The 27,698-nt window shown below is 38.0% G+C and overlaps 1 protein-coding gene across 1 annotated transcript; it reads left to right on the plus strand.

Moving 5' to 3' along the window:
* Positions 1–7,972: 7,972 nt before the first annotated feature.
* LOC149276253 (SITS-binding protein-like) lies at positions 7,973–26,244 on the plus strand. The gene is made up of 10 exons (XM_089503818.1): positions 7,973–8,437; positions 16,696–16,867; positions 18,484–18,691; positions 19,090–19,240; positions 19,596–19,790; positions 19,944–20,212; positions 21,333–21,469; positions 23,298–23,419; positions 24,006–24,185; positions 26,068–26,244. Exons 1-10 carry the CDS (start codon positions 7,973–7,975, stop codon positions 26,242–26,244), a joined length of 2,076 nt encoding a protein of 691 aa, XP_089359944.1.
* Positions 26,245–27,698: the final 1,454 nt, after the last annotated feature.

The raw sequence follows: 27,698 nt of genomic DNA on the forward strand, positions 1-27,698 counted from the left end.
ACTGCCGCCATGGGCTGCCATCGTAAAAGTACTAACGACTGTGATACGAGTCCTAACATCTTTTCCATTAGAAGTATCAATAAGTTGGATTCTCATAAAAAAAATCATCTGCTCTTATATCGATCAGTAAACAATGAGGCTTCATAAAGACACACACAGACATAAAACTATTAACAAGTAGAAAAATAAATGGAAAAAAATCCAAGAAATAAAATACCCCTCCCCCCCACCCAAAAAATAAATGATCACATAAGTGCGTCCGACGGCTTGATATGCGTTTTTGGAGTGGCAGACCAAGTAAGTGTGTGGCTTTGTTGGCCAGTGGCCCACCGGGCATTTGCTTGGTGTGCCAGGTGACCAGTCCGGTATTGATCATTGGCCATTCATTTTACTGGAATTCTACATCTGCCTATAGCTGTAGAAGTTGAGAGTGACATGAAAAATACATTATAGATGTTACTTCCATCCACAAATGTATTCATTTTAAACGAACAATAGGAATATGTGCCTTTAAATGGGTACTTAGAGCTCAATTTGTCTATATTTTATGAGCATTGGTCATTCATTCGACCCGAAAAATGAATTCATGTTGGTACCCAGTTTGGGAACTAAGTCCAGCACGCACAGCTATAACGTGTGATGGGTAGATGTCCCTTATAAAGAGAGAGAGAAGCTCGGAGTTTTTCTGAATAGTTTAATCGGGCAATTGCAGTGAAATAAATCACAATGAAATAATTATATATAATATATTATATATATTCTAGTAAATCTTTGTTCTAGCAAAGAATTGATCCTTTGGTCGATGACTAGTATAAAGACTTCAAATAATTCCTCCTTATCTGGTCACTTCTTTTGTTGCATTTGGTTTTGAAAGATCTTCAATGTGTCAATTTACTTAAATTTAAAAAGTGTTAAAAGGGTTAATGTTTTCGCTTTAACACACGTGCTTGTTATAAGAATATTCAAAGGTTTTGTGTCAGTTGTATAAATCTTACATTTCTCGTATAAATGCTGTTCTTAATGTGAACCCTCATCTTGTCCATCAAAGTAATGGTTTCTTGGGATTTGCTTTGTAAAAAAAAACTTGATATTTTCTGCATTGTGAATTGTTTTTTTTGTGAGATTTGATTTTGTAGGAATACAGCTTTTTTTGATTTCTTTGGCTAAATAATGTTCCAATGCTAATATAAAAAATGGCCCCACTGACGTTCCTTTATGATGTCAGATGCTAATGCTAGCTCGTTTTCCTTCGACCAGAACCAAGAATGTTGGCGGAACATTATTTGGTGGGGTTAGAATGGCAAGTCTTGTTAACTATTTGTATAAGGCACACACACACACATATATATATATATATATATATATATATATATTTTACCAGTACAATACAAATGCCCTTTGAGTTCAATAAGTTGTTACCCACGTTTTGGGATAAAGTTGCTCTCACACTAGATGCTAAAACAGCAAAAGTATTGATGGCTGCTTCACGCTAAGTGAAGGTAGCCAGATGAGAGGGAATGAATGCAGACAAGTAGCTAACTAAATGTTATATAATGAGCCTTATTAAACCTTGGCTTGGAACTCAGAGCCACAAAAAGACACCATAACTGGGAATTCTGTCCTCTCTACGCTGGAGCCCCTGTTACCTTGTGATATAATCCTTCGTTGGTGAAGAATGTTTCAGAAACCGAGTGCCGGTTCTTTACGATAGAACGACAAACAACAGTATCAACCTTTCAATCCACGGACTCAAACTTCAAATGTGAGAAAAGCTCAGATATCATGACATCAGAACACGAAGGAGTCATCTCCAGCCTGTACCACCCTAAGAATCTGGCGGCAAACTGAGATTATTATAATCACAAATCTCCAGTCTGAGAATGAACTTTATTACCATGGGAATAATCCTCCATAACTCGTTAGCAAAACCTCCCAGGGAATATTGCAGATGTTGTAAGGGAATGAATTTTTTATAATATAAACCTTGTTATACACATGACGGACAGGACCGGCCGGGTGGAAGCCGTGACGCGGTGGCGTTTTCTGCCAATATTAAAATATAGTTGGAAGGTATTTTTTGCCGACTTCTATTTCCGGGTAGGTATAACACGAGATGACATCATATGTATTTACCATGAGAGGGAACGGAGGCATTATATAGTCTCTCCTTTAGATGGCAGCATCGAATTGCTGTCGGTAGACCTTCGGCTTTAACCCCGTATTCAGCACTGCTGCACCCAATGGCGTAACCCCCCCTATATCTGGTATCCAAACCAGGTCACTAGTGTTAGGGAGCGTGGCAAGAGGGGGAGAGGGGATGGCCAGAGCTGGAAGTGGGCAGAGTCAGAGGCATGGCCACCAGCCCACCGTAGTGAGGAGCCTACTTGCGGTGCTCAGCTGCAGAGAGACCCGACAACTGGCCATAATTCTTTCTGGAAACATCTAATTCTTACATGTTGCTGATCACCACTAATTACTTAATTAATTAATAAGTGGAAGTAACAATTTTACTCGAGTTTAGTGACCTTGTGCCAGAGTCACGTTTATATGGAGTGAAGTCCAGGTAGATCTCAGTGGAGACTCATCTAAAACCTTGGTGATTTGGGATATTGTATATATAAATACATCTCTTTCCAAAATAACTGCCATCAGGGGGGCACAACCAGTAAGGGGACGCGGCCTCACTGATCTGTCATGGGCTTCCTCTTTGGCCCTGGTGGTCTGCTACCCGGGACTAGGGACCTCACCCGCTTTGGGGCTCTAATGGCCCGTTTCAGAGAATTGAGGCCCCATTGTATCACCTGTGGTAACCTTTTGTATTGGGGCCCAAGATTTCTGATGGCAGCCCTGTATAGTAATATGCGCCCAAAATGTGCCATTCATGCAGATATTTGCTGTAGGGAAATCTGTTTTTTAATACAATTGTGATTAAGGATGTTTTTGGCAAATTGGTAATGGCATATTTGACGTTTAACCATTACTTATGTGCATTAACAGAGCTACTGGGGTTTTTTTCTGCTTTTTGGGGTAGTTTGCTGGCGTAGTGCAGAATCCCAATGAAAATGGATGACATTTCTTCCAGTGTCTGATATCTGACGTTAAGATACCCTGCGGCAGGTGTTATCTAAAGTCACCAAACAAAGGTGTCAGCTGCGGTGACTCATGATTGGCATTTCTAAAGGTGAATTCCCCCAAAAGGGCATTCAGTCCATCCACTTTATACACATTTGTAACAGAGTATTTTAAGGATTTTGAGGAAACAAGATGAGGGATTTTACAATTTGCTCCGGAAAGTCCCCTGGCTAATTGTGGCCCCTGCTGTTATATGAACCCCTAACCAACACACATGGCGGGGCATATATTTATTTCCATAAAATAAATATTATTATTATTTTCATTGACTGTACCTGCGCGTTTCATTGCCTTGAGGAGGACAGGTGACATTTACAAAATAAAACTTGAGTTTTTAACAACTTCTCCAGAAAGTTGGCATTTAACGAATGCGTACGTTACTGGGTTCCCCCCCCCCCAATTCATCACAACTTGACTGCAGTCAAGATGCAGAATATGCGAGTTCGATTCTTAACTCATCAGCTGCCAACATGTAATGTATGTATATTTAAGAAAAATAAAGTTGATATGGTGCAATAATTGACCCAGTAGAATACACTATTGTACTTATTTTCAATAATAACAATACAGGGTGTAATTACATACTTTCCCGAGACAGGAATCCTCTTTAAAAATAGAATTTAATATCGGTTTGGAAATTAATGTTGCTAACTTCAGCAAAAGTGTTTGCTGGCATTTCAGATCATGCAGCTCGTGTTATAACTATATTCTATAAAAACAAAGAAAAAAAACAACTCATTAAATCAAAGCTCAACGATAATGAAAACATTGATACCAGGGTAAGACAATTCTTGCAATGTTCAAACAGGAATGATGCAGATCCACAAGGCGTAGATCATGATAAAGAAAACAAAATTGATTGTTATGAACTCAACTCCCAAGACATAAAGAGAAACAAAACTTCACTATAACAAAAGTATTACACTTACAAAGAATAAAATACATAATACCTTTGATAATGATGCCTCTACAAAACAAATAATGTCATTTATATTTAAATACCGTGAGTGTCGGCGGAGTGTCAAGTATCGGGTGCTGTAGGATAGTTTTCCTAGCCACAGCTAAAATGATGTGGAGTTTCCCTTTTGAGGACGCAGATGATGTAATTTAAGCCCCCAAAGCTACTAACCCAGGACTAAAGCTATGTATTCTATTATTTCCAAAAGGTCGTAATCACCGGGCAAGCCCATACACAATGGCCTAAATCTAGATTGTAAGTGCATTCTAAACTATGTTTAGTGGATGAATAAAACAATGGCACTGACCCACATCTCCTACCGTAAAGGAATCAAATGTAGGGCACAATGGGGGGGGGGTATATAGCTTTTTTTGGAATGCCAACCAAGGTATTTGTCACCCTGGGCAGCTGTCCGACAGCTCTGGTGGGTGAGATGAACTCTGTTCCAGACGTCTAAGAAATGGTCATGTCTGGTAGCCCCCTCTCCATTCCACTGAGTTAAGGCCCATTTAACCCTTGTGTAAGGGTGGGTTGGCCACCATTGGGATGTAGCTTGTGTAGCTTGTGTAAATTGAAAAAACAAAAATATATAGAATTTAATTGTCATATAGAATTTAATTGGACTAACATTCCATTTTAAGAACACGCTTTTAAGAATATCAACCTCCCGTTATCAAGTGAAAAGCAATGCCAACCACAAAACATCCAAGTAAGAAATGGGCAGCAGTATAGGGTTAAGGAGAATGATAAGGTCTACGTGACAGCAGTTTTGTTGTAAATGAATTTAGCCAACGTGAGAAGAATATGGATTGTGCGAGTGCGAGTGAGGATGGTATTATGTATGGTAATGCTATTGCTTTTGGTTTGATAAAGGGAGGTTGATACTCTTGAAAGCTCCACCATATGGAGGATGATAGCGTCCCTCCGGTTAAGCTTTCTAGGAGTTGATAGTAGAGAAGAGGATAGAGGATTAACTGTGTAATTCATGCCTATCCATTCCGTTTCAGGTTATATACCCTGTAGATTTGTATTAGTAGAGTTAAAGGGCCACGGTTAAAAGCGGAGTTCCTTTAAATTCACACCATGCCTTCTGGTCCACCAAGGTTTAAAGGCCTACAAACTTGGGCTAAGGGATATCAAAAAATGCTGAGCTGGTCCATGTGATTTGTAATTCACAGATACAGGTCTGTAATATTTTCTATAAATAACAAAGATTTAGTCCAAAATGTTGTAATGCCGCTGGAGACCCTTAGTCTTCAACTTTGTGCGAAGGTTGGACCTGGTGGACCTGGACCACTTACTGGACGAATGCCAAGGATGTTTTAAAATAATTGTTGACATATATATAATATATATTATAAGGTCACGTTATCCACTTCTGGTTCTACAAAAAAACACATTATTAATATTATTTTAAATTAAAGGGATGCAGAATTTCAGAAGAGCCCAATGAGCTCAATGTACCACAGGTTGAAAACGATTTTTCCCGGCCCCACAGCTGGAGGACATCTGTTCTATGTAATCATTTACTTGAAGAATTGTGAGGAATAAGCTATGATGGGTAAGGTAAATCAGACAATTCTATCATCTGCTAGTACCTCGTGCCATCCGAGAGGACTCCGAGATGAAAACGGCGCTCTCATTTATCTGGTTTGGTGGAGAAAAGGACACGTCTGCACACATGCTACACACGCTTACTTATCTTTGATCAACAGAAAAGACGGGGTGTATATTCAACATCGGTCATCCGATGACATATGCGTTTCAGTGTGGCCATTAAAATGGCACCCGCTAGATTATGTAATGTGTGTGACCAGTCTTAGTCTATTACTTTTACTATTAGTAACAAGCTCTGACTTCGATTAGCATTTGCATAACTCTACATGGTTAAATTAGTGAGATTACTTTAAAGAACCTGGGGGACACATGAATAATGCATTATACAGGGTCAGCTCGGCCCTTCTTGCAGCAGAAGCTCACTGGGGGTGGCCCAAAATGTGTGAAAATGGAAGAGAGAGGCTTTGAACCCTCCAAGACACCCATGGGAACTGTACTAACATTCAGAAACATAATAGTTAATATACGTGAATATTTCCAACATATTGAGAATTGTCTGTTTCAGCTCACAGTTTGTTTGTCCATAAAAACAATATTCACGAAAAAAAAACATTAAAAAAATCAAATTCCGCTAAATGAGGATTAATCCGGCAAAATAGACTAAAACAATAAAAAAGACACCAGATTGTATTTTTTATTTTTTTTTAAATACATTGTGATCAATAGATTTATAGATAAAGAATTTGTACAAATATAACCTTTATGACATCTACAAAATTCTAAATTAGAATTGCAAAAATAAAACTATTGTACAATAAAATCTAGTAGTGAGGAAGAAGAAGTCAGGTATATACTGGGATTTTTTTAGTTCTACCCAAACACGACAATTAACGTGAAATCTGTTAAAATATCCTGAAAAATGCCAAACCAACATAAAAACATAAAGGGGCCCCCCTGGACGGTTAGGAAGGGGGAACATGACTGCTGGCCCTTTGACCGGGGGTCAGTAGTTCATGGGCCGGTCACAGGTGTGGGTAGCAACATTGTTGCTATAATTTTCTTTGGTGTATAAGGGTGGGCTTACCGGAGCAGGGTTTCAGTCATTCCTGACACTCTGTACGAGCTTCCCTCCCGCCCTCCCCTTCTATCTATGTGTTCTGTATTTTTTCCTGTGCCGGTGTTGGTTTCTTTTATTCTCTTTTAGTCACAGCGGGAAGTCTCGGCCAGCACCTTTTATGTGGAATATCCAGTGGATGGAGAAGGCTTGGGGAGACGAGTTCTGTGGAGGCTGACGGTACCCAGAACGAGAGCTCTTGGTAAAGTGTTGGGTTATCTGCCTGTCGGTAACACGACAGCTGGCAGGATGGTTATGTTTATGTATGGTTATGATGTGCTGGTTCATGACGTTAATAAAGCTGTGGCAACGCCCTTACCCACAATTGTTGTGTTGTGCAATTTTTGGGTGGGATGGGGGTTTTTTTTGTGTGCCATATTAGGCCCTGTGGTCTTGGTTTAAGCAGTCAAGTCATTTTTTTGGGTGATACTAAAACCCTGTAAATATTCCTATTCTGTCAATGTAAATAACAGATCACTTAAAATAATTAATAATAATAATAAAAATAAACCTCCCAGAATTTACCAGAAAAAAAATAAATCATCGATTTTGCTATTAAAGAAAAAAAATATATAATTTTTCCATAATTGTCCATATTTTTTTTAAACGCTCAATCCCCCGAATAAGAAAATATTTAATTTATTTCAGTAATTTCAGGAAAATGTATTCTCTAGGACCACCTGTGAACATGCAGCATTACAATCTGTTCCATACATATGTAAGGAAGTAGGAATGAAAACAAGCAGTTGCCCGCTTTACGATATAGCGAGAAAAGGCGAAAAAGGAAAGCCAAGCTCGTTGATGATTGATTAAGTTTGTATTTCTTGGGGGGGGGGGGGTCACAAGAAGTCTAATGGATTAGGTTGAGTCCACATGCTGGAGACGTCACGACTCAAGCACCTGGGATATATCTGGCGGTGGGACGTCCCTGGCACTAAAAGGAATCAGCACAGTCGGAGCTATTTCAAGTTGCTTTCCTTCTGTCGAGAGGGCAGCGTTAGATAGAATAACTCCTTGTTACTTATAGCAACATGTGGTAGGTCGGAGATGGCTTTTCAAAGTTCACATATGAACACGGCTTTTTCCGACATAGCGTTAGATCATTTTTTATGAAGGAAAAGGTGTTTTTTCTCCTTTTTTCTCCTTTTTTCTCCTTTTTTCTCATTATCCTTAGTTCATCAATTTTATTTACCGATACGTAGAGTTTTACGATGCCTCATACCCGGAACAGAAATCCAAATTTCATGCCGGAGGTAACCTGGGATTCGGGAGTTAAGGAGATGAACGAAACGTGGAAAGGTGCGGTTGGGTGTCTGGGAGTCGCGATTTTTTTCATTATGACCATTGGAATTATTTACTGGCAAGTCGTGGATCAACCGACCAAAAACTGGATCCTGAAAGGGAGATTTAGTGGATTTGTATGGGAAAAGAATACTCATACCCTGATACTACAGACCCTGAATGAAAATAAAACCTTCGTTGATATTAACATAGGAAATTTCCCCGCCGCGGAACAACCTTTTATTAAGAATTCATGTTGGATGAATAAAACAGAATTTTGCTACACGTGGGATTCCGTACAAACTCTCCAAATTGCACTAAACCAAAGCTTCTCAGCTGGATCTGAGTGCTACAGTTTAACGTGGACTCCGATTCATTGCGATGTGAGACTAAAGGTACGTTTTTAATAAATTAAAGTGTTTTTTTTTTATTTATTAATTCAAATACTTAGAGATTTTAAAAAAAAGTATAGGAGAGAAGTTTATTTGAAAGGAGAGGAAATGTTCGAAAAAAAAGCCATAGTCAAAAACCAGAGGGTCAAAGGGTTCAGATGTAATTTAAGGACGTTTTACTTTACTGAGAGGGGGTAGATAAATGGAACAGCTTCCCAGCAGAAGCGGTAGAGACTTATATAGTGAAGGAAGTTAAATATGTACGGGATAGGCATACGGCTCCTGAATCTAAGACGAGACCAACGTCTGATTAAGGTCTGAGTCTTTAGAGGAGACTAGACAGGGGCCGGATGGGGCCGAACGGGTTTTATGTTTCATACAGTACAATGACCCCATTAAATAATATAAGAATTAACCCAGCTCTATCACTAGCCCATTTTTTCTCCCCTTAGTAAATGTCCCCATCGCGTGTCTTTGTATTAAGTTGTGCTAGAGGTATTTCTAACTGATACCTGTTTGTCTGTCCAAAAATACTCTCAGAGGAACTCTGAAACCTGATCCGCACACTTAGGAGTATGTTACGGAAGGGTATCTAATTTGTAAAACATGCCAGCGTTAAATTGTACCCAGATCATTCATTTCAGCCGTAAGAGGAAATTCAGCTAATTATACAAATCTGATAACTGACACAAAGATGCCGTAAATGTTATTCCCTGTGAAAAAGGAAAAACCAAATAGTGCTTATTACAATGTATAACACGCTTCACTTCAATATTACAAACATATTTATCTGTGTATTATTATTATTATTATTATTATTATTATTTATATAGTGCCAACATATTCTGCAGAGCTGGTCCTAGTTTTGAGATTATAAATTATATATAATATATATATATATATATAATATTCAAAGGTTTGGGGTCGCTGAGCTGCTTTCATGAAAAACAAGGACGTTTCTGGCGGTAAAATAATTGCAAAAGGGTTTTCTAACCATCAATTAGCCTTTTAAACTTAAACTTTGATCAGTGAACACAACGTGCCATTGGAGCAAAGGAGTGATGGGAGTGATAAAGGGCCATTGGAACCCAGGAGTGATGGGAGTGATAAAGGGCCATTGGAACCCAGGAGTGATGGGAGTGATAAAGGGCTATTGGGACACAGGAGTGATGGGAGTGATAAAGGGCCATTGGAACACAGGAGTGATGGGAGTGATAAAGGGCCATTGGAACACAGGAGTGATGGGAGTGATAAAGAGCCATTGGAACACAGGAGTGATGGGAGTGATAAAGGGCCATTGGAACACAGGAGTGATGGGAGTGATAAAGGGCCATCCGAAAACACAGGAGTGATGAGATTGATAAAGGGCCAGTGGAACACAGGAGTGATGGGAGTGATAAAGGGCCATTGGAACACAGGAGTGATGGGAGTGATAAAGGGTCTCTGTACGCCTATGAAGAGATTCCATTATAAATAAGCCATTTCCAGCTACAATAGTCAGTTACAGCATTAACCCCGTCTGCTCTGGATTTCTTATCCATTCTATGTTATTTTAGTGGACAACATTTGCTTTTCTTTCAAAACCAAGGAAAAGTGACCCTAAACATTTGCATGGTAATGTATATATATATATATATATTAACTTGCCATAAAAATATCAACTTGTAAAGTTAATAAGAGTATATAAACTATGCTAAACCTCCTGTTATTTGTTTCTGCATTCTCCAAATAAAGATCTTACATATACTTACCATTTATAAAGAATGGAGTTTACGCCGCAAATACCACATTTTTAACCCCAGGCTTGGTTGAGGGTATCCATGAAACTGTCAAATTATTCCTCAGAAGTTCAAACGTTTGAGAAAGGTTATGTGAACCCGGCTTGATCCGGCAGATCAGGCTCTTGTGGGACAATCTGGTGAATAGAACTTGGGATATTTATCTAGAAGGTAATAAATTTAATTTAAAAAAAAAGAGAGAAATTTCCAAAATTATATTTTTGTAAATTTAATAATCTCACAATACGCACAAAGCATATTCTAAAAAATATGTATCCTATAGACTTTAATATAACAAAGTAACACAAAAAAATCAATAAAATGTGTTTTCTTGTCAATAAAATTTTAGTGTTTTTTGTTTTTTTACAATTTGAGCATAGCATTTGATTGCAGATAAGTTAAATTTGGCCCATCTGGTCCGCCAGTTGTGAATACTTAATATCTTAATCAGTCGTTGGTCTCATCTTAGGTTCAGGATAGCTGTATGCCTATCCCATGCATGTCTAAATTCCCTTACTCTATTAGCCTCTACCACCCCTGACGGGAGGTTGTTCCATTTATCTACTACCCTCTCAGTAAAGTAGATTTAAGTCAGCAGTATCTGCTAAGTTTTCATCTTTTTTTTTTTATTGGCTTGATTACAAATACATTTTTCACTGTCACATGAATAATTGAAGCTGTTAATTGAAATGCATAGTATTGATAAGGAAGAGGACTTGCTTTGCAATTCATTTTGGATCCCGGCTATTCGAGGGGGCTGATTTTTTTGATGGGGCTTTAGTGCAGTAGAAGCAATAATCTTACTGAACAATGTGTAAGTTTTTTCCAGGTACTCGCCATTTTTTATTTTCTGCAAAGGAAAACTATTTTTTTTTATAAATAATTTTAATACTAATATGCCAATCAGAGGTGATGTTACAAAATATTATTGCAGTGAAAAAATAATTAGGTCATATAATAACATATTTTGAAAAGTTACAAACCCATAAAAAATATGTAAATAGATATGTAAGAAAAAAATATGCATTTAGTTTTTTTTTCATTATTAGGAAAAAATCTTTATAATAAAAAAAATAAAATAAAAAGTGAAGTTTGACATATCATTAGCCAGGCAAGGAATTACTGGCGTATATCACAATACAAATATTATATTGTTATAAAATATTGTACAGAATGTCACATATTATTATTATTTTTTTATTATTATTATTTTTTTATTGCCACATCTATTTTTTTTATGATTTTTTTATAATGATTTATTTTAACAAAAAATAAAATCGCCCCTTTGCTTTTGTGTAAGATATTGGATATCAGACAATATACTATATACATTCAGAGAATCTCTTAAAATACGGCTGAATAATAGTTATGTATCATTAGGACCTGATTTACAATGATGACGTACCTAATTATTTATAAAAATAGCCATTTGTGTTTTAAATGGAACCCGCAGCAATAGATTATGAGGTCAGCTCTTAGGGCTTACAAAGAGATAAGGCTGGGATCTCCGCTCAGAGGCACAGGTGGTTACCTCATTAACATTTGGGAACTTTATAATGATAGACGCATGGATAGCCCAGCTTCTGTTCATGCGTAAGAGCTGCTTCTATGGGTTGTAAGGTCTTCTAGTCTTAACAATCTGCACTCCCGATTTACTTTACAGGCTTCTTTTAAGATTCCACGGACATATTCTCAGCCCCACCAACATATCTGGGAACGCAATGAGCAACCCTGAGATTCTTGAAAACCACGAATTGTCATTATTTAGAGATACACTTAACTGAGTCACCTGCATTCAAGTAGGGATATTGGCCATAACATACTGGGAGCCAAAGCACCAATCAGTAGTCTTATATTAGATCACAGCATGGGGAGAGTATGAAGGAGTCAGTTCCAGACTGTGCGCCTCTGAGAATCTGCGCCCTCACTCCGAGACCCTGAAATTGGGGCAAAAATTCTGAGGCTTAGGGTCAAACCCTAAGAGTTCCTAGGTATAACCTTTTTTAGGTATTGTAGGTGTATCTATAGTATGTTTACATTTAATAACCTAAGAGATGTTTTCTCCTATCACTAACGTGACCCAATAAAAAATGGAACCAGGTGAGAACAAGCCCTGCAAGTTTACATTGGAATAGTATAGATTAGAACATATACTTTTTGTCTAGCTTGCATAAAGAACATCTAATGTTCCTATAATAGTGCTCTTTAAAACGACTAGCCTAAATGTTGCACAAGCAGACTCAAGAAATTATAATTCTCTAAGATAAACAGCGATATATCAACTATAATCCACTAAACAGCATCACTAAATAGACGCCTTGCTTGATATGGAATAGTCAGTGATTTGGGCTTCATGAACTTTTAGAAGACCAGTTCGAGATGAATTCGTATGGTAACGGTCTTGTTAACGAGACTCTATTCATGGCAACTTTCTTCTGATAATGTTTTTTTATAATGTCTTAGAAGTCATGTGAAATGCTAAATCTCACTAATCCAAGCTTGTTATAAAGGATTAAGTGACTTATTGTCCTCAATATGTATGATGAGCTGTCAGGCATAATAGCCGCGGGTTTATAAACTGCGCGTGACTGTGGAACGTGCGTTTATGTTGAAATGTTTGTGCTTTTCTTGAGTAATAAGGTGTTTTTTATGTAACATTTTTTATATCTTTGTATAGAGTTCATGGTTAATTCTTAGTTTATTAGAGATGCCTAAATTCTTACCAGAACAATGTAACAATGTGTGTAACAATCCGATACCTCTGGAACCCACGCTGGGATAACTATTTCACTATTGAAAGGTGACTGACAAAGGCCTCACTCAGCACTGCCATAAAGCAATCTCCATGGCGTGCCTGAAAGAAGTGGGTGGAGCCAATATATCACATTTTAATATAAAATGGGGACCTCCAAGTAAGCAAATAGTGCATGTTTAATTTTAGAACATTTTTATAACATTTTATATTGCTATTACACCATACAACACTATACAGCAATTATTTTGGTGGCCTAATTAAAACCTCTTTTTTGAACTCTTCCATAAAGGAAACAAACACATTTTCAGGCCAAAGTGACTACAGGAAGCTCATTTTTGGGCTACTGCCAAAACCAAAAGAACATGGGATGATTCGTAAACTCAAACTGTTATTTCCAAGTTAGAAATATTTTTCAAATTGCTGCAATGCGGCTAATATCGGGATGAGGTACATTTTCCACACGCTGTACTGGGACTGCTCATCCGAATGACCGTAGATCATTTTATGTTGTAGTCAGGCCAGGACTGGCCATTGTGACCAATGTGAGGTGGGCCGTTGCCTGATGGTACCCCCAATGGATTACATGGCAGATCCCATCTGTTACTGTGGAGCCAATGGCTGGGTACACAAGTCACATGGTCCAAAATGGTACCCATAGCATGTACCCAGAAATAGGCTACATCTATGTCATTTTAGTGGCCAGTGTGGCCCCAAGAACCCTAAACCCCAAGTTTAATCAACATGGCCATCAACATCATTCATAATCCATATTTCACCACGTTATTAATCTCACCATAAACAACCCTTCACTCTCTGGCATTGCTAGATATAAAAGATGCATATTATTATTATTTTTTTCATTTCATATATCCTTCCTGACTGATTACTAAGGATTTAAATAATCCTTTCCTGGCGGTTATGCTGTTTTAAAGCCTTTCAGCTGCTTCTTAATGAAACTATTTAAACAGTGGGGTTTTTTTCCCCAAAAGAGGTAAAATCCTCTAGTATTAAAGTTTGAATAATCACTTTCTTTGTTATTCTTCAAAGGTAGTTATTTTTCCTACCGCTAATTATTTTTCTGCTAGGGAAAGAATCGTATAAACTATAATATGATTATGTAGTTCTTGGGTAATTCCCAGGAAGGAAAGTTATCAAAGAAACAAACTATGTTATTGTTATGCGTGGCTGCATGCTGCGAGAGTATAAAAAATGAATGTATGACCTACCGTATCCAGTCGGTGGCCACACACGGATCATTTAGTAGCCAATGGCCCCAAAGTGCTGCTTTTGAGTCCCATTCTGGCCCTGATCTAAAGGTTTAAAGGTCCCAACCTACCACTCAACTTCACTTCCATTTACATTGTTGATCAGTTTTCATTATCAAGAAAAAGCTGACATTCTCTGCCCGTTCAAAAAAAGCCTACAAAGCCTTACATTTTTAGAGTAGTTTTGTGTCCCTGGTAGTTATGGATCTAATTGCCCTAAGAAGGCGATCTATACAGTGCCCTCCACCTTGGATCATAACTTATTTTTTTTGCTCCAGCAAGTACCTACGGGTCTACTACTGTCCCCTACAGCTTGTCACTGTAGGCTCTTATATAGTTTAATTAATTGTGGAAAGCTATGTAAACACATCATGTGTGTATAGGTGGGTGATGCAGAACTTGCTAGCAGCTCTTTGTCGGAATTCCCAGGTGATATCTCCTGACTCCTGGAAGGAAAATGCTGCCACCCAATTTAGACTTCATTCTTTGGCCAGAAGGTCACTGCCCTTGCCAAGGGATTGATAGACGGGGTAAACAAATTATTTGGTGAGGCTGTTAGCACATGTAAATTAGAAGAATGATACTTGCAGACAAGGCTGGGATAAGTGTAAATTGATTTCATAATCTTGCTTCTATTTGAATAACCGTGCTTGAATGCAAAAAATGCAGGATTATGAAGTATTTAAGAGCATGAAGCTAGTTTGTTCACTAATTACTTTTTCCTTGTTTGGTCCTCTGGCATTATCTTTATCTTTAAGCTCAAGGAGGTTCTGAGCCTCCCGGGAGGTCCAGAGCCTCCCATAAGGTCCAACCTGGCCATGCTCCTCTAGCTAGATCTGGTGAGGGATGCACCAGGACATTTCATATGGAAGTGTTGATGAGCACACGGACTCTCTTTTGCACTCTTTGGCTGGCAAGTCAAGAGGAATTTTTATCTTTAAAAGGATAGTTGCTACCTGAGCTGAACCTGTTGAATAGGACTGATGATTGTGCCTTGGGACAGTTGTCAGCACACTTGACCCATTGTTGGGAGACCTCTTGAGAATGTTCTATGATTTACAAAGTAAACTCATCTTCGCTCCTCATCTGAAAACAGAGTGGCTCTTTAAGAACCCTAAATCATGGAAAGTCAACTTGGAAAAAAAATCAATTGTGCAAGTTCCTTGTGTATTCAGTTACACCCTAGAAGTCCCAGGATAGCGAAGACCAATAAAGACTAATCAACAGCGCAGTCATCTGCTGGGAATTTATCCAAACTCTGATATTTATTTAAAAAACAGCACATCTAATTTAATTTATACGCTAAACATCAGCCTTCCAACCTGATACAACAGTTTGTTATAATCTCCAGCTAAGGCATGTCATGTTTTTGGTACCACATCTTGGGTTTTAACAGCTTTCTAGTATTTGCACAATCCAGAATCGGAGTACAGTGACCGGATCTGCGTTAAATTTCAGATACTTCGAGCGGGATCACAGATATCCGGGCTTGGCATTGGTCCCTACAGCTCAAAAGGAATTACTCAATATGTGTGTTAAACGTGTACAAGGTCACAGAGAACCTTATCCATTCTAGACTCATTCCAACAGGGCCGTCCTGACTTTTTGTTCCGTGAGTCCAAATTTTTATGTCATGCACTACTTGTTATGTCCTAGTAACCCGTTGTACAGCACTGCGGATCATGAAGGTGCTATACACATCAATAACAACTTCAATTAAATGTGGAACTCACAATGTGATGACCCACATTGTGAGTAGATTTAATTTGTACAATTAAAATACAAATACAAAATGAATACAATTAATTTTTTGTATTAAAATACAATACAAAAAATTGTATACCCTTCATTTAGTTAGTATAAAAAGAATGAATATATTGTTCAGAAATAAAACTAAAGGTAAATAAAGGAACGCTTCATATGATATTAGACATTTGTTATTATACCGATTTAGTATTCGATATTGTGTATTGTTTGGTTCTGTAATAACAACAAAAGTATAGAGGGGCATTCAGCTAAAGCAAAAAAAACACACAATTATTATATTATATTATATTATAACTGTAACACTCTCAAGATGACTCCAATAAGACAGAAACATTAGCAAAAATTAATAAAAATGGAGGTGCACAAACCTATAAAAGTGTTCAAAAATTCTTTTAATCAGAAATCATATATTATATTAACACAAAAGAAACATACTTGCAGAAAAAAGTAAAAATAAAGCACAAGTCAAACGGTCCAAAGAAAGTCTGGAAAAAAAAGGAGAAAGCAAAAAACACACAAAAAGAGCCAAAAAAAGGAAGGGACAAGAGAGCTGTTCTGTGGAGACCCACCCAATGTTTTGGCTGGACTCCTTTCTCAAGTCTTCCTCCCTTTATTATTTTATTAATTATTGTTTAGTTCCGTGCCTTTTACGTGGCCATACATATCCAGTCATGTCCACTGGCTCTTGTTTTTCAGGATTGCTTTTCAATGTCAAATGTTTCATGGTATGGAGGAGCAACGCTCAGTGCGCAGCGCTGGCCGATCAACAATGTGAATATGGCTCTTCAGCCTTTCATAATCAGCAACCTCAAATCCAGTCCTTCTGGCTATGGATCAGTTCTGGAGAGATATTTTTTGGGATCAACTGGTAAGAACAACGTATGTTGTTTTTTTCTCTTTGTTGACCACACATGTATTGATCATGCCTCTATCTAGAAAGGTAACATAATTCCTCATTGTACAAAAAAATAAATAATTTAATTTTAGGCATTTTAGGTAAATATATGTATTGACTATTAATGAATGCTTGGAGGGGTTCAAAGGGTTGACACACGAGATGAAAAAAAATGTAAATGATTTGCCATTAAAACCTTCACTAGGATTCGCAGCGGAACCACCTGGAGAAATTCTGGAAGGATAAGCAATGTGTGTTGTCAGGCAGGACAAGGTCAGCGGTAGGCAGCGAAGAAGAACATTCTAATTTTGAACACTCTGGTGCCAGAAACCAAGAGGCCAGACAAATAAACATGGAGCATACTCATGGTGTCAACAAAAGGGATTGGCAGAAAGGGGAGCCAAGGTGCCAGACTGTTAATAAGACAGGAGATTCATTGTGACAAACACCTCGATCGAGAAGGAAACCCAACAGAAGATCATTCCCACCATACATGGGATTCCAGAAGATACTAGAAATATGATTCCCATCCACTGGAGGTTCACAGAAAAGTTCTTCTTTCAGAGAGTAGGTTTGAGTTTATCATCCCCACATAGCTGTCCTCGTCAACTGAAAGGAGAACAGTTTCTTGGAAAATTCAACTCAGATTATTTATTTATTTATATCAATTCATATTGATTAATATGACCATTATGACCATTGGCTTTCTGATATTATCTATACATGGTATGCCCAACAAGTGTCATGTCCTCTATATAGATATCCTAAATGTAGTTAGGCACATTGCAGTTTGGCTTACCTGCCATGACACGGTAGCAAATGCCTGCAGTCTGTATGTCTTCCGGATGCCTCTATCCAAAGGACTATTTCAGTTTGCCCTCCAAAATTGTCTAGATTATCTACTGCATCTGCCCAGGGTCCTTTCCTACACTGCTTTTCAAAGTGATTCTAAACGATAATTTAAAGTTAGTAGAAGACAAATTCTTGGCTAATCCTCATAAGCTTGTAGGGTTCTAGAAAAGATAAGGCTGTGCTTGAGATATTGGAGCCCCTGTGTAAAAAAAAAAAGATGTAAGAAGAATGCATCTAATCCGTTCTAAACACATTCATTATAAACAACACATGGAAATGCTATTTATCCTGGCATTCTTAAACAAATAATTACTTATTTTACTGATTCATGTTTTTTTAAGAACTGGCAAATGCATTAATCATCCAACTTGGGGAAAACTGCACAGTGCGTCGCAGGTAGAACCAGATAAATACATTCAATTTAAATGCAAATGAATCTTAGATTAGCTCAAGAAAGAGCAGTAAATCTATTCTCGGGTGGGTGTTGAAATAAATATATTGTTTGCCCACAGTCACAAGGCTCATAAAGCCCAAAACGTGTTTCTGGGGTTGTTGGTCCTCTTGTGTAGAGGGAATTGACAATTTTTTATAATTGTAAGGATTTTTTTAGTAAATTAACTTGGGAAAAAGGGAGGAGGCACAGGGTGGGCTCCATGCCTCCAAAAAATGTAAGTCAACTTGGAAGCAAACCAAGGATCCCCAGCCTTGTAATTGTCTACTTATTTTGTTTTCAACAGGGGTAGCTGTACTGATCAACCCAGATATTCCAGTATTAATTTCAATCGAAGAGAATAAATCATTTTGTGTGGAGACCCCCACAAGCACAGACATGTCTCCGCTGAAATACACGGTGTGCGTCGGCGAGACCATCCCATCTGTCCATCAAGAAATGGCAAGTCTGCTCTATGAGAGACAAAGGAGGCTTCCAAACTTTGAGATGCTTTGGTAACACTCTACGTTTTTAACTACTCTGTGGTGTACAATCTTGTAGTAAAATGTTTAAGGAGATGTGCCTTGTATGGTATATTATTGTTACAATTTAATTATCTGCTGAAGTTGGAGGTTCCATATTATAAGCACTGGTAAATCTGGGTAAGACCCATTGGGTCAAATTGGATGAGACTATCATTAAACCGAGCGAACTTGCAAAGACAACTCCAATGCCAAAAATCTCACAAAACCACCCAAGGGTGAAAGAAAGGAGAGGCATAACCCTCTATCCATTCTAGAACTAGATTTCATGTAAAGGACAATGAGCTTCAAATATTTTGACACAAGGTTCTAAGGTTCTGATACTGTTTCACATTTGGTGAGGACTTCATGGAGTTTGCTTTTGTACGTAGGATGCCAGTTTGGAAACATTATGGGTTATCTGATTCTGCCGCCAAACTTGAAAGAGAATTGAGATCGTTCCATAATAAACTCAGAAGGCTTGGATTGGGGGAATGCCTGATTGCTATTAATGAACATTCCACAATGTTACTTTCTAATAAGGTAAGGTTTTTATGGACTGTAAATAAAAAAAAAATGATCTTTACCGTACAATATGAAAAAAGTACTTTACATAAAGTATGTGCACACTGATTTTATGGCCCATGAAAGCCAGCATATTTTAATAGTTCCGATACCGTTTTCTTTTATTTTAATATACATGTCACAAAGGCAGCTATTTTGAAATAGTTTGCAAAGGAATCACGCACCTGCCCCATTTACCTTCTTGTGGGGGTATATGTGGGGTTTGATGGGCCAAGGTGATGCAGAGCCCCCACAACATAACTGTCGATATCCCAAATATAGAAGATCAATGACTTCTATCCAATCGATTGATGCTGATCTTTTTTTTTTGTAGGACCACAAACCCATAGTGAACCAAGGACTAAGACAGCAAAGACACAGACGGGAGCCGCATTTCCTTAAAAACCTACATCTTATAATAACCACGTCTCCATACGCGAGCATCAGCTCGGAGCAGTTTCAAATGTACCTGCGAGAGGAACATGAAAACTTCTGGATCAGTCTCCATTCCAAGTCAGATGGCTCAACGGTACTGTCTATGTTAGTCTAGAACAGACGATGGCATTACAGCAAATTATTTATTGAAACCGATGGAAAGTGTATTCAATTTATAGTCAAATACATAATAACAACAAGCTTCAGTATTGACTATGGCCTGTCTGTCCCAATTTACCCCTTGCAGGCACCAGTCCTGACTAAATGGAATGGCCACTTCTCGGTGAGATTAAATATAAGTAGCGAAGCTGCCGTTTACTGGTACTTGAACTCCGTGAGCACTTTGAAGAATAAGCTGGGGGCTGAATATGTAACATTTGAAGGAGTGGAAGGCAATGTGTTTATGGAACAGTCAATGCAGCCTCGCCGAGGTTTGGAGAGAGACGGTTACACAGGGTTTTTAGCATCAATGGCGACAAAGCTTGGAAATTCAACCATTATCACTGCAAGTACAAGGTGAGCACCTGACCAGTGGACTGAAGCCCGGTGAACAAAACTATCCAGGCCTAATGCAATCCAAATAATTGGCCCTTTGCACTGAAAATGGTCAGATAAGTCACCTTATATTAGTTTAACTAAGAAAATACTACATAAGAATTATCAGGAACATTTTATTCCAGGCGAGTGTTCTACATTTGGAATGTTGACCAAGAACTTTTTCATAACAATGACCCAAAGCAGATTCACCTGGGTTAACAGCTATCAAATACCCTTGCTGTTAGAATGTAGATGCCTAGACAAGGACATCATGTCTCATTTAAGGTCTGGTGATCTCTCTACTGATTGGCTGCAACCCAATGGAAGCATTTTCCATGTATGCACACAGGGGGTCTTGTTAGACCCCCCATTACGTATGCAGAGCTAAAGCTGTAGAATCCCTCCATGCATTTGCAAAGGGAACACCACAAAAAATGACGAGGACCTCTCAGCTATCGTATGCATCAAAGTTCTCTTGCTGGCTGGAGTATCCGATTGAGTGTCTTTCTCATCACTTAGTCAGTTATTTGAACTACATATTGTGCTGTGTTTGTGTCTTTTTTTGCTGAAATCCATGGCTCGCCCCTCAAATTAAAGTTCAATATTGTGTTGATATCTTTACATGGGGCTGAAATGAAGCCGCTGTCCGTGGTACTGATAGGCACTGCGTTGCAATGAAAAAAAAAGTAAAAATATATTTATCTATTTAGAAGGATTTTCCAGAAATGCATAACGAACTCAAAAACAAGAATGTGTATGTGGAGATTGTAGGACTGTACATATAGACTAACTATATGATCCTTTCCAATTCCTTCTTCTGGGTTTGTTAACCAAGTATTGGGGTTTATTCACTAAAGAGGTAGTAGGTACAAGTTCCATTTCATTTTATAAAGAGAAGGAAAGTGATATGTTACGAGTAGTATAGGTTAGAATTCTGCAAAATCAATTCAGATCAATACGTTTCTAGTTAGCGTTTCTGAAAAGAATAATTGGACGTGATGTCAATGGACCATTTGTCTTTGGTGGTAACATTTACAAATTGCCTAACAATTGCATAAAATTAACCAAATGGCTGATCGCGCTCTCTTCATCTTCACAGGTCAAACTATCTGCCAATATTTATGCAAATGAACCCATTACAATCGGACTGGAGCCACCATGGACTTAAAGGAATCATTCCTTCCGTTCTTCATTACAGCTTGCTTGGATACAATTTTTTCATTCCAGATGCAGTAGGTAATGGGTGATCTGATCTGTCTTCTTCTATTACTAAAAGCTTATAAAAAAATTATTTTACAATATTTTTTTAAATAAATGCCCCAGATCCCTTTCAGAAAGGACAGTCCCAAAATCACCTTTATCATGCTTACTTAGTTAAGCCATGGATGCCTGATGTGTGAGTACCGGGGTGCGTAAGTAACTGTGGGGTCAAGAGTGTGAGCTGCAGTGAAGAAAGGGAGGGAGAGCTTAAAGAGTGGAAGAATGAGTGTATATGTATTCATCTATGATCTTGCAGTGCATGTATGTGTTAGTGTATGGTGTTGGAAACAGGTTACTATATGGTGGTATGTGCATGTGTTAATGTATGGTATCAGCATGTATGTTAGTATAGGTGTATATATGTGGGAGTGTGTATGATGTTGCAGTGTACGGGTTATGGTATAGCATTAGTGTGAGTATTTATCAACATATGGTTTGAGTGCATGTATGTTAGCGTATAGTGTTAGAATGAGTGCCTGCATTAGTATGTGATGGTGTTAGCGTTAATGGGTGGGTGTTAGCATGATTCTCTATGTTACTGTAGAGTGTGTGTTAGTGTATAGTGTTAGCATGAGTGTGTGTCAGCATGTGGTGTTAGAGTGTGTGTCTGTTAGAGTCTGGTGCTAGAATGAGCGTTTGTGTGAGTATTTGGTGTCTGCGTGTGTGTGCATCAGGAATGAGCTTAGGTTTAGTGGTGCGAGGAAAGCAAGGGAGATAGTGTTTGTGTGTGTGTAAGCGAGGGTGTTTTAAAACATGACTGCCTAATTTGTTAATGAAAGACAATCATCATGAAGCTCAATGTGTTTTAGAGGCTTTTCATATGTCTGCCCTAGTCTCCATCTCACATAAAAAGCCAATGCATGATAGTATTAGACAGACATTTGAGCTTAGCAGATACCACCCTAAATGTATATATTGTTCAGTTTTATATGCGGTCAATGAAAAAATTCATGCAGTTGTTATTAGAGACATCTGAAGTCCCAAAAAGCGTATGTAACTTCACATCTGGCCCAGTTAGGTATCAACTTCAACCAAAGCCTTTGTAAGCTTGCGATGGAATCGAGTTTTGGGCTATCTGGGGGCATTTTGTAGACTTTAAGACATGAGGACACAGAATCCCTTAAAATGTCACCAGAAAGAAATAATGTTTTAAATGTCTTTAATTTATTGAATTCTGCTGCAAAGCTGAAGCCAATTCATGGGTTAAAGGGCAATAATATATTTTCCAACTGCTAGCTTTTAGTTTTATTAAACTAGTAATCTCATAAGCAAAAGTAAAGCCTCAAAGCATCCTCTGCAATGAATTAATTTGCTAATAGCTCAAAAGACATTTTTAAAAGCTTTGACTTGTCATTTTTCAACTAATAGCCAGAGATGCATTGAACAATTATATGTGTATCGGTGCGATGCAGTATTATAATAAAAAAAAGTCTAAAACAAATAAAACAGCTAGCTCTTTTTATTAATTATAAAAAATTGTACGTAATCTAAATATATAAATTTAGGATGGTATCTGCAAAGCAAACCCTGATAAATCTCATAAATCTAATTCTTTATTGTTATTTTTTTTTACCTACAAATCCCTTTATAGACCCTAAAGCATAAGGTCCCCAAAATTGGTGGAAAGTAGCACTTTTAACCTCAAGGAAACTTACTTTTAAAGCTTTCACCCAACTTTGGTAGCAATGGTTGCGGTGTAAGAGAGTCCCTTATAACTCATTGTCATATAGTCACGTGTACATAGTTTTTGTAAAAATAAGCATTTAGGCATTTTCATTTTTAACCCTTTATCTTTTTTTTCAAGGAGGTACGTTTGCAGGTGAATTTATAACACATGAAGAACTGTTTATCCGTTGGTTGCAAATTGTGACTTTCCTTCCAGTGATGTCCTTCTACACTCCGCCGTGGGTTTGTTGTGATGATTGGGTGGGTAACACATTCTTACATAGTCCTTTTAACCCCTTAATGACAATGGGCGGTCCCTAAAACCATTGAAAACAATGCATTTTGAGCCCGTACATGTACAGGCTATGTAATTAAGGGGTTAACATAGTAACATGGCCAGAGACATTTGATTTAAAGCTTTTAGACATAACTCAGAACTTCTGGACCCCAAAACAGGGGTCCGTTTAGACCTAACTCAGAACTTCTGGACCCCAAAACAGGGGTCCGTTTAGACATAACTCAGAACTTCTTGACCCCAAAACAGGGGTCCGTTTAGACATAACTCAGAACTTCTTGACCCCAAAACAGGGGTTTTCCCTCTGAATGTCTTTGTCAAGCTTTGTTGTGATGAATTCACAAAACTTCAGACAAAGTCCGTTGGAGTAAAAATTGAACATTCTAAGCCGATAACTTAACAGATCAATCCTTATATTCGTAGCAAAACTCAAACTGTACCTCATTCACCTTTTCTGTCCTAATTATTGAAGTCTATACTGGAAATAGCTCAGTAATGTACTAGGAACATCACCTTAAATCTTTATAATGTCTTTTCTTTCCTTTCGAATAGGTTTTGAATCTCACCAGACTCTATATACAGAAACATCACGACTTTGTTGTACCCTTGCTTATAAAGTACGCCGACGAATGGCTTAACCTTGGAATCCCTATCTACAGACCAGTATGGTGGATCAGTCCAAATGATCCTCTGGCATTTACTATAGAGGATGAATTCCTTATAGGAGATGAGGTAAGAATACAAAGTGTCTTTTAGGTGTATGGACATGTGTACGTTTTTTTCCCCCCTATTCTCTTTTAATTTCTTCGTCATGACGATAATATAATATATGATGTAATACAAACAAACCTATGACATGGGAGCCCAATCAAAGTCACACTTAACGGAATTTCCCGCATTTGGTGGTTTTTCCCTCGAATGTCTTGTTGAAGAAAGGAAGAGAAAAAAGTGTTTTTCTAACACTGTTAAAGATCTAGAATTTTTCTTTGTGGTCCGGCGTGTTCTAGATGTTGTAAATATGCCAATGAAGTACCATGGTTCGAATCATCTGTGTTTTAAGGACAGATCTATCTTTTAGCGTTATGGATCGTGTTACTCTAAGGCTGCTTTGATGTAGATGTTATTGAAAAGTTCTGATCTCTCTCCAGATTCTACAGATTTACAGCAATAAATCAGAGGAAACAGATATATATTTAAAAAAAAAAAAAGAAAAAAGTGAAAGGGTGTATTTTGAAGTTTAAGCCAATTAGTGTCTGTATCTTTCAGAAAATATAACTGCTGCCAACATCTGTATTTTTAAAAAGGGTTTGCAGATCACACTATGATCGTAAACCATGATTAATGTAACCTGCATATATATTTGTTTTCTGCCTTTATCTATCTGTCTATCTATCTATCTATCCATTATCTATCTATCTATCTATCCATTATCAATCTATCTATTATCTATCTATCTATCTATCTATCTATCTATCTATCTATCTATCTATCCATTATCTATCTATTATCTATCTATCTATCTATCTATCTATCTATCTATCTATCTATCTATCTATCTATCTATCTTTCCATTATCTATCTATCTATCTATCTATTATCTATCTATCTATCTATCTATCTATTATCTATCTATCTATCTATCTATCTATCTATCTATCTATCTATCGATTATCTATCTATCTATCTATCTATCTATCTATCTATCTATTATCTATCTATCTATCTATCTATCTATCTATCTATCTATCTATCTATCTATTATCTATCTATCTATCTATCTATCTATCTATCTATCTATCTATCTATCTATTGTATCCGCTTTGCTTTTAACTGGAGTTTATTCACTAAGGCAGGGGAGTTTCAGTTTCATCCCATTGACCTCACATTATCTTATGAAGGGACAACCCCAGAGAGTTTCTGCACCAAGAATAGTTCAGAAGGCACTGTATAAAACATATTTAGATCAGCTCAGCTGTTCTTGCAGATACATTTACCAGGGATGTCCCATTATAACGCATAATTAACTCTCCTGTGAACTCTCCTTTCCACTCTTTAGTGAACTGCTTTAGTGAATAAACCAGGAAACATTGAAATGTAGCCATTGACATCACAGCCCATCAGCTGCCCGTAGCCTTCCCTTGCAGGACGCGGCCAGGAGTGCCCACTGATGTTGGTGGGCGGTCCCACTGACATCAGTGGGAGGTCCTGCTGATGTTGGCGGGCGGCCCTGCTGATGTCAGTGGGCGTTCCCGCTGACATCATGGTAAACACCCCAATTTAAAGGGGAATTGGGCGGGGAGCGGGGCATGTCGAGACCCAGCTCCCGCGGCCTGGCGTTCTCAGGTATGATCATATCTCTTGATAAACAGGTATCGTCATGAAATAATTTTGGTCCTAAATCAATCACTTTTCTTTCAATAGCACACCATGTTCTAGTTTTCCAGCACACGCCGTGATGTCTTTTTCACATTTCAACTTAAAAACTAACATTGTTTTGTTACAAAATATACTTTTTTTAATATTAAAGTTAATATTTTCTCTTTTAATGTATTTCTATGGTATTTTACCAAATACTGGTAAATATAATAATCGGTTGTCCTTGTCTTCTTCCCAGATGCTGATAGCTCCCATCACAGATCAGGGTGAAGTTCAGAGAGATATTTTTCTTCCGGGAACCGATTACCAATGGACGGACATGAAGACATCTCAAGTGTTCGATGGGGGAACCACATTAAGAAACTATGACTGTGGCCTACTGGAAGTTCCAGTTTTTCTCAAGAAAACCTCATAAAGTCAGGACTATTATACATACGTCTAATATATATCCCTTCTGAGAAGACAAATACTAGAGAGGTGTCTCTTATTTAGAGATGACTGCACTTTTCTTAGCACTCCAAGGATCATATGTGTTTTTGTTACATTATTACATCGCCGTTCACGCCTTTGGACATTTGCTACTGTGTTGTCATTGTGCCTTGAGACCACTTTGCCCCAATAGCCCTGGAAGAAGAATATGCGGGTTCCCTGGTATCTTCTCTTTCTTAATTATGGCACACTATGATGTCAGATGGTCAACTCATACATCGTACGCTATACGTGTATCACGAGAAGTCTTAGTGAAATACTTACCTCCTGTATTAACAAAGTGATCAGAAACCACTTGTCTTACCATTTTTTTTCTCATTTATGCTCAAAACTCAAAAAAGGTCCAAACTATTCCATGGTGAACCAAGGTTGATGATATTAAACCCTCCTAAAGAGGAGACCTACGTGCACGTAAACAGGCACCTTAAAGTTCATTGGACTCTGCACTTTATAAAATTCAGAGCCGCATTGTACTTTGTAGACATGACCATATAGACATACGTGTATTTTATTTTGCATGCGTGCAAAGGAATTAAGGAAACCCACTCGCCTGCTGGAAATGAACGGTCCATAGAATTATAGACACAATCGATGTGTATACATCACTGTAGAGAAAAAATTGCGAAATAGATAAATTTTATTAAAAAGTGTCAAAACGGGAAGAAGGACTAGTGAGTTATTCAGTAAATAGCCATTTTCAGGTGGATGGAGTATGGGTGTCTGTTTGAGATACACAACTCAGAAACCATCATGAGATTTGTCAGAGGAAGAATATTGGTAACATTGGCACCATTGGGGCTAGACAGCAGCTGGTCACATGATCTATATTTTTGCTGTGTGTAGACCCGTGTATCCAGCGGGCGACCACACGCTATGAAACGGGATCTGACATACGAGCAACAAGAAACGTATATGGGAGGCAATGGCCCACCAAGTATTTGCCCGGTTAGTCTAATGGCCAGTCCAGGCCTGAGATCTTCCCAAGGGTAATCTGTAGCTGTGCTAAAGAGAGACATGAACCTACCAAACCACAAGTAGTGTATTTAGTATTACTATTTATATTTCAGAATACTCCCACAAGAAGGACATTTCTGCTCCCCTAATGAGGAAGGCAAGTTTCATGCGCTCCTGGATGGGTCGTCGATGCGCCCTTGTTGGAATTTTGGTAGGCCGGCCACCCCTGGAAAGGTTTATCACTGGTCCGAGCTTTCTCTATTTGTAGACAATGGCTCTCACCGGGTTCCCCGAAGCCCCTAAGGGGGCAATTACTTTTTCAAGGGTAGGGTAGGATAGCGTTTTTCCCCTCTATACATAAAATCATCATTTAAAAACTACATGTTGGTTTCGTTTTTGTTATTAATCCTAGTTTTATAGTCTTAA

This window comes from Sceloporus occidentalis, unplaced genomic scaffold, assembly GCF_023333645.1.
Source record: "Sceloporus occidentalis isolate IW3139 unplaced genomic scaffold, rSceOcc1.0.p SCAF_243, whole genome shotgun sequence".
Taxonomy (NCBI): Eukaryota; Metazoa; Chordata; class Lepidosauria; order Squamata; family Phrynosomatidae; genus Sceloporus; species Sceloporus occidentalis.